This window comes from Kwoniella bestiolae, chromosome 5, assembly GCF_000512585.2.
Source record: "Kwoniella bestiolae CBS 10118 chromosome 5, complete sequence".
Lineage (NCBI taxonomy): Eukaryota > Fungi > Basidiomycota > Tremellomycetes > Tremellales > Cryptococcaceae > Kwoniella > Kwoniella bestiolae.
Window position 1 is genome coordinate 1056950 of NC_089245.1, and position 14233 is coordinate 1071182.

The 14233-nt window shown below is 46.3% G+C and overlaps 5 protein-coding genes across 5 annotated transcripts; 2 read left to right on the forward strand and 3 right to left on the reverse strand.

Moving 5' to 3' along the window:
* Positions 1–1034: 1034 nt before the first annotated feature.
* On the forward strand, positions 1035–2878 carry I302_106785 (uncharacterized protein; the record flags this gene model as incomplete). Its single annotated transcript, XM_019192563.1, has 6 exons — positions 1035–1485; positions 1547–1635; positions 1692–2303; positions 2355–2544; positions 2594–2659; positions 2712–2878. The coding sequence occupies 6 exons, from the start codon at positions 1035–1037 to the stop codon at positions 2876–2878; spliced, it is 1575 nt and encodes a 524-aa protein (XP_019045560.1).
* A 545-nt stretch (positions 2879–3423) lies between these two features.
* I302_106786 (asparagine-tRNA ligase) lies at positions 3424–5422 on the reverse strand (the record flags this gene model as incomplete). The annotated part of the gene is made up of 4 exons (XM_019192562.1): positions 3424–4506; positions 4663–4800; positions 4904–5021; positions 5166–5422. 4 exons carry the CDS (start codon positions 5420–5422, stop codon positions 3424–3426), a joined length of 1596 nt encoding a protein of 531 aa, XP_019045559.1.
* Positions 5423–7079: 1657 nt separating this feature from the next.
* I302_106787 (uncharacterized protein) lies at positions 7080–8693 on the forward strand (the record flags this gene model as incomplete). The annotated part of the gene is made up of 6 exons (XM_019192561.1): positions 7080–7224; positions 7294–7529; positions 7614–7729; positions 7790–7860; positions 7928–8107; positions 8170–8693. The coding sequence occupies 6 exons, from the start codon at positions 7080–7082 to the stop codon at positions 8691–8693; spliced, it is 1272 nt and encodes a 423-aa protein (XP_019045558.1).
* Positions 8694–9511: 818 nt separating this feature from the next.
* I302_106788 (uncharacterized protein) lies at positions 9512–11323 on the reverse strand (the record flags this gene model as incomplete). The annotated part of the gene is made up of 11 exons (XM_019192560.1): positions 9512–9667; positions 9730–9807; positions 9901–10009; positions 10082–10180; positions 10248–10387; positions 10454–10526; positions 10601–10689; positions 10745–10815; positions 10894–10966; positions 11035–11137; positions 11220–11323. The coding sequence occupies 11 exons, from the start codon at positions 11321–11323 to the stop codon at positions 9512–9514; spliced, it is 1095 nt and encodes a 364-aa protein (XP_019045557.1).
* A 1083-nt stretch (positions 11324–12406) lies between these two features.
* I302_106789 (uncharacterized protein) lies at positions 12407–14064 on the reverse strand (the record flags this gene model as incomplete). The annotated part of the gene is made up of 11 exons (XM_065870332.1): positions 12407–12562; positions 12613–12696; positions 12761–12872; positions 12925–12987; positions 13038–13073; positions 13126–13265; positions 13323–13395; positions 13453–13612; positions 13663–13735; positions 13799–13901; positions 13952–14064. 11 exons carry the CDS (start codon positions 14062–14064, stop codon positions 12407–12409), a joined length of 1113 nt encoding a protein of 370 aa, XP_065726404.1.
* Between the last annotated feature and the right edge of the window lie 169 nt (positions 14065–14233).

Consider the following 14233-nt stretch of genomic DNA (forward strand, 5'->3'; position numbering starts at 1 on the left):
CTCACTCACGTCATATACCTCCTGACAGTCTCATGCCGCTCATTCCAAGTGCTTCTTCTGCAATCTCACAGTGAATGATCGATAGATGAGGTCGAATATAGCTGAGCAGTATCAGAGTATCGTATCGATGTTAAATATCTCCAACTTTTTGTTGGACCTCGTCCGTCCGAAGAAGTAAACGGATAGATAGGCGCGACAAATCCTCTTTTGACCCTTACAGGCACGCGAGTGGCAATATCCGGTTGACGCGGTTGACTTCCTCCTCCACCTTTCATGTCCACCTATATAAACCCCTCTGTTTCCATTCTTTTCCTTCCTCCTTCCTCTTTCTTCTTTCTTCTCTTCACCCATCAACGATAAGAAAGAAAGGGATATTGTTGTACGAGTGCACAGAGACTCTGTCACAAACACTCCATCGTTCGCTCGCCTGCTAGGTGAGTGTTTTGTTCCTCCGTTTACCAACTTGAGGAGGATGAATGTTACTACAATACTTCCCATTACTCCTATTTTATTGTGGTCGTCTTCCTTTTTCACTCTGCCGTCGCTTTCCTCTTCTCTTTCCCCTTTCCTTTGGTTTATCTGTGAGATCAAGAGGATTAGTCAGAGGTAGTATCGCACTATTCCCCTCGGTATTGCTATCCTCCCTGTCTTCCTCTTTTCAAGTGTTACTGCCAACGCACGTCATTACTGTTTCCTCGAGAAGGAAGAGACGATCAGAAGACATAGCAGTAACTTGTTTCTCTTGTCACAATTCGCTATAACCTCGCGCCTATTCACTTGTACTAACTCTCATCTTCGTTGATAGTGTCATGTTGAATAGAGCACCCAAATCCAAAGTCACTGGCTATATCCGATCCCATTCTAACATCGTGCATCCCGCAAATCGCGCTCACATCAGCACAATCACCTTCACACATAACCCTTCTATCGATATCTCCCATCTAACTCCCGTCTTTACAGTTCCTATCGCTACTACTTACAACACCCCTCAAGCTCGAATCTCGCCCATCATTGACGATATCGAAACTGACGACATGACCAACGACCCAAACGATCCTTCTACCAAAGCGATGGTGAAATCTACTCCGAGAGTTCAACCCCAGATGCCTGGTCAGGGTAATTTTGCTAATCAAGCAAATTCTGTCAAGCTTCCTCAAGATCCTCGAATTCATCAAGGACCCAAAAACGCTAATCAACAAGGTATTCCTTCTTCCCAAGGTCGACCATCCAACTCTCAAGAGGTTCGCCATGACCTCGGCCGAGGTACTGCTAGTTCCTCAAACCAAGTCATCCACGCTGGAAAACCGACTAATCAAGGTATCGGTACTCATCAGCCTGTCAAAGCTCCAGAATTAGCTGCGAATCGAGGTGGTCAGGCTCAAAGCTCTTTACCTCCAGCCAACAAGCAAGTCAACCCCAACGCATCAGCCCAACCTGCAAATCACAATTCTGCTCTTCCACGAGGTGAAGTTCGAGGTGGACAAGGTGAGCTCATAATCTCTTCTGCACGGAGTCTCATACTCACTGACCAACGACGATGATCTAGGAAACGTCGGTGCTGCTCAGACCCATCGAGGCGATAAAAACAACAAGCCTCCTCCACCTGGACACGAGATGAAACAACCTCCTCGCACTGTGAGTGTTGCTATCAAGCAGACATAGAAATCAGCTGATCTTTTTGATCTCAGCAGAACGTTCAACAATCCTCTAACGATTTACATCGTCCTGCTCAACCCTCAAGACCACCTTCTCGTGAACCGAAAGCGATCGGTAATCAAATGTTCCAATCTCAAGCCTATCCCAACAATGACGACCAAGATGAGGAGTACGATGAACTCGGTGACGATATTGATGATTTCGGAAAAGAAATGGAAGACAGACTCTTCGCTGAATTCTCTCAACACTCGACTGATGCCGAGCAATTTTCCAGAGACTACTCAAGGGGTTCCAACGATAGATTGCCTCAATCTCAATATCTCCACACGTCGACGTCTGCGAATGCGAAGGGAACAGCCAATCAATTCGCATTCGATCAACCACTTTATGGTCGTCACCCACCTTCCTATCTTGAACGAAAGGCCGAACCTCCTGTCAGACCCATTGTGAAGACTCCTGCAAGATCATACGATCTCAAACCTCTTCCTGGTGGCCTCTCGTTCGACGACGAGCTTGCTCAAGATACCCAAGGAAATGCCGATATGCGAGAAGCAGTATTTACATACCAAAATTCCGGTGTTCCCGTCACACCCGATAGAAATGGTCGAGGAGATATCAGTACCTTTAACTTTACTCCTTCAGCTAAGGTGAGCAATTTGTCATAGCTAATGATCATGCTGACCATCAGCGTAAAAAAGGATAGCGACTCTGGAAGACAAGTCGTCCTTGAACCCGAGCCCGAGCTCGAACCTCGATTCAAGATCCCCATGGAGCTCCAAAATCATCACAACCTCGCTGAGATATTCGTTGACCATGAACAAGTATTTCAAGATATGATGAAATCGACCAAAGTGGCTGAGTTCCGACCTGCTTGGGTCGATGTCAAGGGTGAGTGTTGTAAGGTCATATACGTATGCGACACTGACGATGGGCTTAGACGGGTACAAGGATCTCGGTAGCAAGGTGAACGTTGCGCATCACCAATGGGAAGAGGTTCAAAACTGTGAGAAACCTCTGGCATAGAGCAAGATCGATGCTGATAACTTGTTGGATAGCTTTGAGCAAACTTATCGAGATCAAGGATAACGAACTCAAGCGAAAAATCAATCTCACCGGACGATACGTCGAGGCGGGATCGGACTTGTCTGAACACTGCAATACAATGCAACGAGCCACTCGAAACAACGTCAAGAGACCGAAGGTTGAGATGGAGGTGTATTAGGTGATATGATGAGGTGTGATATTCGCGGTGAAGTGTGAAAGGAATGTGGTCATGATCAGTGTCGAGTTATCAGTTGTAGTTGTTCATAGTTAGGCTCTTTTTCCCATTTGTCTTCATCAGTCATTGTATATGTTCTGTATCAATACCACATCATCAAGCGTGTGTTTGTGTATAATTATCAGATATCAAATCGAATTCCCTATATCATGCATCTGTACACATACTCCAGCTTGGATTAGTCAAGACTTGTTTCTGAGATAACTTCGCAAGATAAGGGATTCATAGAACTCCAATGACGCATCTTCACAAGCAAACGAGGTGAATTACAGATAATGCATTAGCATGGTCACTTTAGTCTATTCGTTGTCCCTTCTATGATGTTCTATACCTGTTAACATATATATCTATCACATCCAATGCCAGGTCTGTCAAAAGATTCCCACGCCATGCTGGATGATCTCTACTCTGACTTTATCTCTGCTTTCTCATACCAATCGTTGATATACCATCCCACCCATGTATCACCCTCCCTCCCCCGAAACTAGCTAGTACTTGCAATGTCCCCTCCACCTAGGATAAGCCACCACGTCCCTAACGTTCCCCACCCCCGTAACGTAGCTTATCCATCTATCCCAACCCATCCCCCAACCTCCGTGAGGGATTGACCCGAATCGCCTTAGGTCAAGATACCACTGATATTCTTCTGTCCTCATTCCTGCCTTCTCGATCGAACTAGTAAGATGGTCGAGGCGATGTTCTCTTAGAGATCCGCCGGCTAGTTCACCTATCAGGGGAAGGAGGAGATCGAAACATTCTACTGTCTCTTTTTTTTCTGCTGCTTGCCCCACTTTCACTTGCTCTTCACTATCCTGCTCGTTTGAGGTAGAGGTAGAGGATGAAGAAGGTAACATGTAAAATGGTTTAATATCCTTAGGATACCTCGTGACAAATACCGGCCCATTGAAATGATTGGCCAACCATTTCTCATTCTCTGTTGATAACCCCTCTCCCCATCTGGGTATACCCGTAATTCTCAATTCACCTTCCTCCCTTCGTTCCTCGTATGCTTCTCGTAGGAGATCTAGAGCTTGGGTGTAGGTGATCCTCGTGAATGGTTTGGAAAGTATCTGGCGCAAATGATTGAGGGGATCTGATTTATTGATAATGGACGCATCGGTCACTTCGACCTCTGATATCTCCGATTCCGATTCACCCAACGATCTGCTAATAACCGCTAGATCCTCCCTCACCCTCTCTCCCCTCTTGCTCTGTTGACTTAATATCCTATCTACACTGAACTTGATCCCATCTTCTACCACATCCAATAATCCATCTAAAGAGTCAATGACCAGTTCACCCTCCAACATGTAGAATTCGCTGAGATGCCTTGAAGTAAGGGACGGTTCTGCCCTGAATGAGGGGGATAGGGTGTACGTCCGAGAGAGCGAGTGGGTCGGAGCCTCCAGGTGGAGCTGGGAGGATACAGTCAGATGTACGGGGTGGGGAAAGAAGGTAGAAGATGTAGATGTGGGAGGTTTGGGCTGGTCGAGGAGAGTGAAGACTTCGCCGGCGCCTTCGCAATCTGATGAAGTAAGGAGAGGTGTATGGATATGGATGAATTGGGTTTCCTGCGGTTCATCAGATCGAAAGACATGAGTTTCTTTCACTTCGTTCCCCTTCAATCCCATCATCCACGTCTATTCTCCATTTGAACAGCTCGCCTCCGCGCACACTTTCAAGCTGGCTCGCTGCAATTCGAACATTGAGATGAACTCCCCACTCACCTCGAACCAATCATGCCAGTCTCGCATCACATTATCCCGTATCCTCATGACCGCAGCAGTCTGGGAGGTCCTAAATCTTAGATGGGCATTATCGCGTAACACGGAATTAGGGAGCGATTTCTTCTGGATTGGGTAGGTCTATGTGAGGTCGATGGTCAGTAGGATGACATTGAGTCATCATTGAATGGACGACAGTGGATCCCAAGGCACACTCGTCTTGTATGATGGGTATCCTACTCACCTCTGGATCACATTCGCCCAGTATCTTGATTTCATCGACGAGCAATTCCAGATCCTGCCCTTGACCTTTTGATTTCTTCAGTTCTCCTGTTAAGTTTACGCTCGTTCCGTTTGTCAGACTATTATAGGGGAATATCAGCTCGAACGTCCTGTCCAGCTCTTTCTCTGGGTGGTATATAGCCTAGCACAGTGTGACATCTTTTGCTCTGACAGCATTGGACCAAACAACCCTCCGGCTCACTCATAACTTGATCCCCACTCACCCATCAGCTTTCCCCTTCCCCTTCAACACAGCTTGCAAGCTCTTCCCCGTGCTCCCATCGTTGATCTCTGCGAAGGACACGTTCTTATGCGATCGTATAGACTTGATCCATCCATTCACTGTAGTCTGCTTAGCATCTTCACTTGAGGATTTCGAAGTTGAAGGTTGAGCTTGAGCCGGAGTTTGGACTTGCGCAGCGGATAGGACGGAGCGTAATGTCGGTGGGAGGTTTGATAGCCTCACTGGGGTTCTTCTCATGTCTCCTGCGGGAGTATCAAAAGCCCAAAGATGTGTTCACGAACTGTTGTTGTCAGTGAACGTACCAAGTTGTTCAAAGTGAGGTCATGTTTAATTTTAACGAGGAATTTCGGTCCATAATTCACTCGTACTCGTCAAACCTCCACTTTGACCCTTCCCCTTAGAAAAAGTCTTTTTCCTTTTTGCAAGTGCGCGTATCATGATATTCTTATAGCGATGCATATGTACGAGCATGAGATATAGGTATCATCGATAATATATACTTATGGGTGCATCAGGTCCATTTGCAGTAGTATATGTGACATTGTAGAGTGGGACGGTCATTGCCATCAGACTATGGGATTTGCTTTTCTGTATAAGGTATCAAATTTGGCCGGTGAATCCCATGTTTCGGTCCATTGGTCCTTGTGAGGTGTGTGACCTTATCTCAACGTGGTACTGGATCCCATGTCCATGCTTGTATCCGGCCGCAAAGTAAAGTTAGAAAGCACTGGTCAGGAACAGTGCAAAACATCCTGCAAGGAAAGATAACGTCAGTTTGAAACCGTTGTCCTGCCCATTGAGACAAGCATCAAGTGGAGGTGACATGTGAGATGGGGTACCATGTAAACAAAGCGGAAGTACGGTACGGGGACGGTCATTTGAGTATGAGTGAGTACCGTTGCGGGATAGAGGAAGCGGGTAGACAAGAAGTGAAGAGATATCGTTCTTGACTGGACAAGCCAGCAAGCATCTGATGCGATCTCTTCTCTTCTCTTCTTGATCTGAGACGAAACATAATCCCACACACTCTTTTAGACATTACATTCTTTTCCTTTTTCCAAACCCCAACCAAGATCACTCAAGCACCGTTAAACTCGGTCCTTTTCCTCTGGCATACCTCAAAGTAAGAGAGAAAATACGTGAGTATTGGTCTCATCAGCGGTGTCTGTCTCCCTATCTCGTCATTACACCGCCTTTCTCTCCCCTTCTTCCTCTTGATCCCTTCCTTCCCCCCCTTGTATTACTTGCTTCTCAATCGCTTAATATCGTAAAATATCACATCACATGCCTTTGAATGACGTTCTGGTAGCGTCCTTCAACCCTTCATCCTATACAGTATTGGAATCAACCCTTTTCTCTCAATATCTTGATCCCTTGAGTTGTAAGATATCGTTTGCTGACATTTCCTTGTTGTCTAACTTATAGTCGCCGTTGTTGATTTCGGAAGTATATCAGGCACCGCTTTGTTGTTAGTTGTTGTTAGTTGTATTGCGGATTACTTGGCGGTAAATCGTTATTTGGCCCTGAATTAGCAAACTAGTCAACTAACAAACATTACGAAAAGACACTCACGCCCGCCGAACCGATAAAAGCATCAAAATCAACCACAAAACACAAAACACAGCACGGACCTATTCCATCCTATCCTATTCCTTTCTTGGCTCTCTCTGCTATCTATCCAGGTGAGTTGACTTTGAACTATAACATATATATATACATATACATACTACATGCTAATTCTACATTCCACTTTCTTCCCTCAGCCTTCCATCCCTTCGCTTCTCCCTTCCCTTCTACGATCATAGTAGGAATTTTCGGTTCTCTGGTTCAGTCGCTTTCACCCATCTCATATCGCCTGCGAGGAAATCCACAAAAACCATAAAGTATAATCACTATGTTCACAAATAACCTCCTCGCAACCTTCTCGCTCGTCGTATTGGCAGCTACCGCCGTTCCAGTCGACGAATCATGGTTACAACCTAGAGATTCAGAAGTTCATGAACTGTTTTACAAGAGAGCTCCCAACCCTTCGGATTCGAGTGAGTAGACATCATCCACGCCCGTTCCTGGATCATCACAGGCTGATCATTCCTCGTATCTGCACATAGACTTTGCATCAAACTACCCTGCACCTGGTAGTTCCCCTCCCACCGATTCCCTCCCACAAGCATGGTTGGATAAATTGAAGTCCATCACTTTGCCCGATATCAAACCTTCAAACCCAAACAATGGTTATCCAACTTATGCGGATGGTGAAACCCCCCAGGATCAGCATATCTGTTCGTTCACTTATGAGTGTACCACCGATGAAGATCTTTACAACCCTCCCTCAGGTACCTTCGCAGTATGTCAATCTTTCGATCTCCTCACAAAGGACCTTTGCAAACATGTCGGAGCTATAGAGCTAAAACTTTCGGATTCTTTTTAGCTCTCCTTTGATGATGGTCCTACCAACGTTTCACCAGACTTGTACGATTACTTGGCTTCCAACAACATCTCCACTGCCGTTACTCACTTCATGATCGGTGGTAATATCGTATACGAGTGAGTCGTTTCCCATCCGATCATACCAGCGTACGATCGGTAGCTCATATTCCGCAATAGTCCCTTCGGTATGCAGGCTGCTGCCAAAGCAGGAGGACATCTCGCCGTGCACACCTGGTCTCATCAATACAGTAGGTCATCCCCTCATTTCCCCCTGCAACCCCCTTCAATCCAGCTGATTGCGTGTCTTGCTTTCAGCCACTACTCTTTCCAACGAACAGGTTCTCGGTGAACTCGGATGGACCATGCAAATCATCAGCGATCTTAACGGAGGAAGAATCCCTAAATACTGGAGACCACCTTACGGGGATGTGGACAACCGAGTCAGAGCCATTGCCAAAGGTGTCTTCGGTCTTGAGACTGTAGTCTGGAACACTGGTGGGTTTCTCTTTCCTTTCGTATATGAGATATCGACGCTGACGTTTCGCTGCTTCGCGCAGACTCATCCGATTGGGCTATCGGCGGTAACCCTCAATACACCCATGATTCCGTCGTTTCCCAAGTCAATCAATGGCTGTCCGGTTCCAAAGACAAGGGTCTACTGTTACTCGAGCACGAATCCAAAGATACTACCGTAGCTGTTTTCAAAGCCATCTTACCCAGTATCAGATCGAACGGATGGACCATCAAGAACGTCGCCGACGCATTCCACATGGATTGGTACGTCAACGCGGGTAAGACCAATACCGAAGCTATCACCACCATGTCGGTCGGAGCCAGCACTTTTGCAGTCACAAACTCTACCTCCCAACAATCTTCCACCTCCGCTTCTGCTTCTACCACTGGGTCCGCCTCGACCACCTCCTCTGCCTCTCAGGCACCCTCATCCACCTCCACTACAGCTGCTACTGCTGCAGCTGCAGTGAGCTCAGGATCAGGTTCGTCCTCCAGTGCTTCTTCCACTTTGCTCCTTCCCGGATACGCCATGGCAGGTTTGGGATTCTTAGCCGCTCTCTTCGTTTAGATGGGATTTAGTTACTTTGCATTCACATGGATGGACATTTTCGGATTTGAATTTAACGAAATATCTTAACGATGTAGATAGAAATTTGGAGAAGGCTTATAGTATTACAACGGAGAAGCTTAGAGATTGATCATGGACATGGACAATATAGGTTAGGTAGTAGCCTTTTTAATAGCATTACAACATGTTTGGGCAATGATAGAACAACGGACAATTCTTCATTTTCTGGTCATGAAGTATAGCAAGTAACATGCATTTACATATAATTCACATCGTTGGTAAATGTACAATCGGTGAGATAAGTCAGCGACGTTTGCCCCACATGACGCCATACAACCCAATACTCGGGTGATTTTGTGCTCTCCAGAGGTGGACAATTCAGAGACCACATTGATCGCATCTGTATATCCAAGTGCTTTGACTCCTCGCTAATCGATTGTACTACCACAGCCGTTGCGAGTAATGTTCCATTTACGACAAGTTCATATCAACTTTCGACATTTCAAAAGGACCCGACCCCTTGAGTTGCAGACTACTCAGCTTGCATGATTCAACGCTTGGGACGACCGTATGTATTTGCAAAAACGAAGAAATGAGTAAATCATTGACTGGTTATTAATCTACGAAATGGAAAAAAATGACAGGACAGACATATGAATGGTATATGATCAAAACATGCTGCTCCACTCGACAGATCCAAAGTATAATACATTTTCTGAACAGCACCGCAAGGCCTCAATTCCGGCCAAGCGATCGACAAGTGTCCGATTGCTTCTCCCTCCGGACTGCTTCCCGTATCTCCGTAATCTGACCTAGGCTTAGGCCATGGATGAATCGTGCAGGTTCTTCTTGGAGAGATTCGTGGCGTAATCGAGATTCTCGATTGACTCGTCCTCGTCGTGGTGCTCTTTGACTTCGTACAGTTGTTGAGGATCACGGTTGATCCCACTTCGAGTAGGTTGCATTTGGAACGACTAGCATATCAATTCATTAGAATTGGGTTTAATCGCAAGACACGTTCAGAAATCATACTCACCTCGATGTAGGTCTCGGTGTCGACTTGAACGGTGGCTTGTTGGAGTCTACTCCCGCCCAGAGCGTAGGTGTTGGTTTTCTACGCGAACGACACAGGGAGCGTAATTTAGCTACCGTCCCTTGATTCATACGAGAGACGGACGGCTGCAATCTGATGTGAAGATGAACTCACCGTCTCCGCCGAATACTTTTGTCCATTGGAAGCTTGTTCTCGACGAAGGGAATATCGAGAGTTGAGGGTGGCGAGATAACCGACGGTGTACGCTTTGGGGATGGCCAAACTATCAACGAGCTAGGGATCAGTACGTGGGAATGTTTTGCTCAATCATATGTACACTTTAATTTCTGCTTACTCGAAGAAAATACCCAAGGTAGAGGTTGGGTTGAAAGACCATGATATCACGAATGCCAACATCACACAGGTGGGTGCCAACTGAGTTTCGACGGTAATTCTACAGTCCGATACCGTGCTCATCAGCTAACGTGACATAAAAGCTAAAAGACCAGATGATTACTCACAATAACAGCTTCTTGACCAATGCATCCGTGTGAGACCAACCGGTACGAGATCTCCATAACCCCCAAGCCAAAGTACTAGTCATGAGTAAATCGGTACTCATGCTGACCACTTGCCAGGCCCTTACAATCTCTTGAATCATCTGTGCATATTTAGACCGTCAGCAACGATGTTAGAGTACAGCTTAGGAGATAGATACAACACTTACACCGGCATCAAAGATGGTTTGGAGGGGAGTGGCTTTGATAACGATCACAACTGTTATGGCTACTTCGGCAGCACTGGGTGTCATTGCCATCAGCGATCAACGATTATCAATGTCGACCCGCATACTGTCGGGGAAGGGACAATTCACATCATGATAAGGAATAATCCCAAGAGGAATATGTTATCTCCGTTCAACCTGTACGATCTGAACGCGTAGAACACTTGGACAGGGGCGGCCTGTGGACGGATCAGCGATTGACAACTGTACAGTGGCTTAGAGCAAACGACACACCATGGTGATACCGATGATCGGCCACGCCAGGGCGATATCGATGAAGGTGAACACGATGTATCGTCCGAAGTCTTCTCACCGTCAACATGTACTTGATCAGCTTGTCGGTTCGATCAGTTACGTTGAAAAGGTACAGTTACAGTACTCACAGTATACAAAGCTTCGCATCGTATACCAAATGACCGTTGCCGTCCATCCCACAGAAGCGAACATGATCCAGTGCTGATGCATAATTCCTTTCATCAGAAGATTCCTATATCATCTGAGAAACTACAAGGTTCTTGACTCACCGTTACCCATTTGATCGTTCGTCGTTCAGTCGCCTCGGAGTACCTCCACCAATCGATATACTGTTGCGTCAAGACTCCAAATAAGATTGCATCGTAGACACAACTGGAAAGCGTAACTTAAACGTCAACAACAACGACAGGTACACCTTTGTCAATGGAGAGAAAACAAAACACGGCAAACCCACCCCATCAAGAAAAGTCCCAGGTTGAATCCCTTGTCCGCTCCAAATGCGCCCGCTGCTAACATCTCCTTCTGCTCATCGGTCAAGATCCCTGTGGGTATGGACATGATGCTGATAAACCTGTTGAAAGTTAAGAGTTCTGTAAAGATAATTGTCGAAGGACCTGGCCAAGAGCGACAATGATATCTTTTTAACGAGAGACGGTGGACGAAGGGACAGTCAGAAGAGGATGGGACTCGTTCGACTGCCCCTTTTATGCAATGTCATAGCGACGTAACACTTCACCCCTCATCGCATCTACGAGTACAATTTTTCTTGATTGAGCAGTGATGTCTGCCCGAGTAAACGGTTCAGTAAGTTAAATCTCGTTCCTAGTCGCCCTGCAACCAGCTAGTTAGATAATTTAGCCGTCGTCAAGGGTTCTCGAGATCAGAGCGTTTCGTTTCATATATTCACCCTGCTAAGTTGACCTTTAGCAATTTAAGCTTAGTCTATCTCTTTACCCTCGAGCTAGCTTGTAGAGACATGAGATGTGATGTACAGTGCAGAGCCGTCCTTAAAAATTTTCAACCTTCCTACCTTATCCTGCATGCTAAGTGTGATGTGATGTGTTAATGGCAAGGAGATAATCCCCTCCGATCCGGAACATTCGGTTTAATGTTCCTGATCGACGCTCGGTCCCATCATTACTCGCAGTTCCATGCGGGCCATACTGTATACCCTGACCACATTACACATTGCAATCGATCAATTAATCAATGATCCCATCAATCACTAATCAAACCCGTCGTGAGGGCGCAAAGATATCTCCGAACGGATCATTTTCTCATTCCCCCCACCCCGTACTAAGCGGTTGAACCGACCTGTATACAGCCACGATCAACGAGATCTCATGAAATCCAATTGGAAAGGTGAAGAGGGCGTGAGGGCAACCAAGCGGGGGCGAGGTGAGAAGCATGCATATACTGTAGCAACACCCTTTGGTCTACTTTCATTCACAGGTAATAATCATGCGCAAAGCCCACCTCAAGTCCTGACGACCATCAACTCCGAAGCAGAATAACAGTCGGGCTGCGGTATCCACTGATAAGACCATGTAGTACATGCAGAAAATCAAGGCGAGCATCGGGACCAAGCATACCAAAGCACGTAATCAGACCGATAAGACCGAGAAAGAGATATTGTCCATTTCAAACCAAATTGGACCCATCATGGAGAGTGTGATTGGATTGGTTGTTTCCGGTGAAATCCAAATTCTCGATCCATTCATCATCATACACCTCTTTGATTTCTAGGGGTAGTGGCTTTCGGTTGATACCTAGAGGTGTAGATTGCATCTGGAAAGACTAGTGGTAAAGAGTTAAAGTCAGGTCAAGCATGATCCTTGTGAACTCACTTCGACATAAGTCTCCGTCTCAATATTCACAGTAGCTTGTTGGAGTTGGCGGGAGCCGAGGACATGAGTGTTAGCTCGGCCGAGCTGCGCATATAGCACAGGATCAGCACCAAGTAAAGCTTAGTCGAAGAGGATGAGTTCTACCAACCGCTCTTGGGCTATCCTTCTCTGCACTAGCCGGTTGGCTCTCCCTTCTGAGGTTGAACCTGCAATTCAACGTTGCCAGGTATCCCACAACGTAGAATTTCGGGATCAATTGTCTGCACAGCATGATCAGCTAGGTCAGGCTGTGCGAAATGCTACTTTACTCACTCTAGGAAGATGCCCAACGTATCTGGAGGAGAGATGGCAAATTCAATCACAAAGCACAGCATGCTGCTTGGAGCTTCAGACAAGATCCCTTTGGGCATTGTCACGGGACTCACAGAATGGTAGGACCAAGTTGCGTCTCCAGAGTGATTCTAACGACCTGATATCAGCGATAGGGACCTGACTGCACATCGTAACACTCACAGCATCAATCGCTTGACAAGCACATCGGTATTTGACCACCCGGTCCTTGATTTGTACAATCCCCAACCGATACTGACGGTGATTATGGTATCAATCGCCAAAGTAAGACATTGCCACGCTTGCACTTGATCAAGTATCAACTGTAAAGGACGGTCCGATGAGCAGCAATTCACCTTCGATTTATCTCGAGAACTCACTTTTGCTTGCAGTTCCGAGCTCAACCACTGACATACCACCAAGATCCAAATGGTCATTCCTAATGAAGCGCCTCTATAACATCTGTCAGTCTAGTACACCTCGATGGTTCGTCCATCAGAAACCACTCACATGAGAGCTACGAGCAAACCGACGAGATACCAATTCTTCCCATTCAACCGGTAGCTCCGCTCAGTGTAGAATAATTGCACCGGTGCCGAGGTGATCCAGCCTAGGAGGGGAAAGACCTGGGGATACTCGACTTCAAGGAACACCCTGTAATGACCGAAATCTTCGGATGTATTAGAAGAGGCCTGATTTGGGTCTGGGGTTCGTACTCACTGTATACAAAATTGTGCATTCCATAGCTGATCTCGCAGATACTGTATGCCAAAGAAGCTATCACCAGGAAGTGCTATGGCCGCAAGACATTCAGCTAATTCAAATACTTCTCTTAATGGAGGTGAATCGGACTTACAGTCAAATATGCATAGCAACGCCTTTCAGTCCTTCGCGAAAACATCCACCAAGTCATGTACTGCTGGCTCACTACCCCCAAGAGGATACCGTCAAATAGTACACTGATCATATTGTCAGATGCCAGTATACTAGTTAGACTGGAACAACTCACGCCAAGAGAAATGGTCCAAGATGCCATCCTACATTCCCACCAAAGGCCATCCTCGCGATGGCCTCGACTTGCTCATCTGGCATATCAGTGATGTCTATAAGGTCCGTTGTCATGTTGGTGGGTACGGTATATGCCAAACAGCAATCCGGTCTTGGCGTTGAATCTCAATTTATGGTGATGATGCGAGGGGTTGCGATGATATCTCGTCGCATCGACTTTATGTATCATTTTTATTCTTGAAATCAGCGATACAGAGGTCGAAAGATACTGAATTGTCTTTGA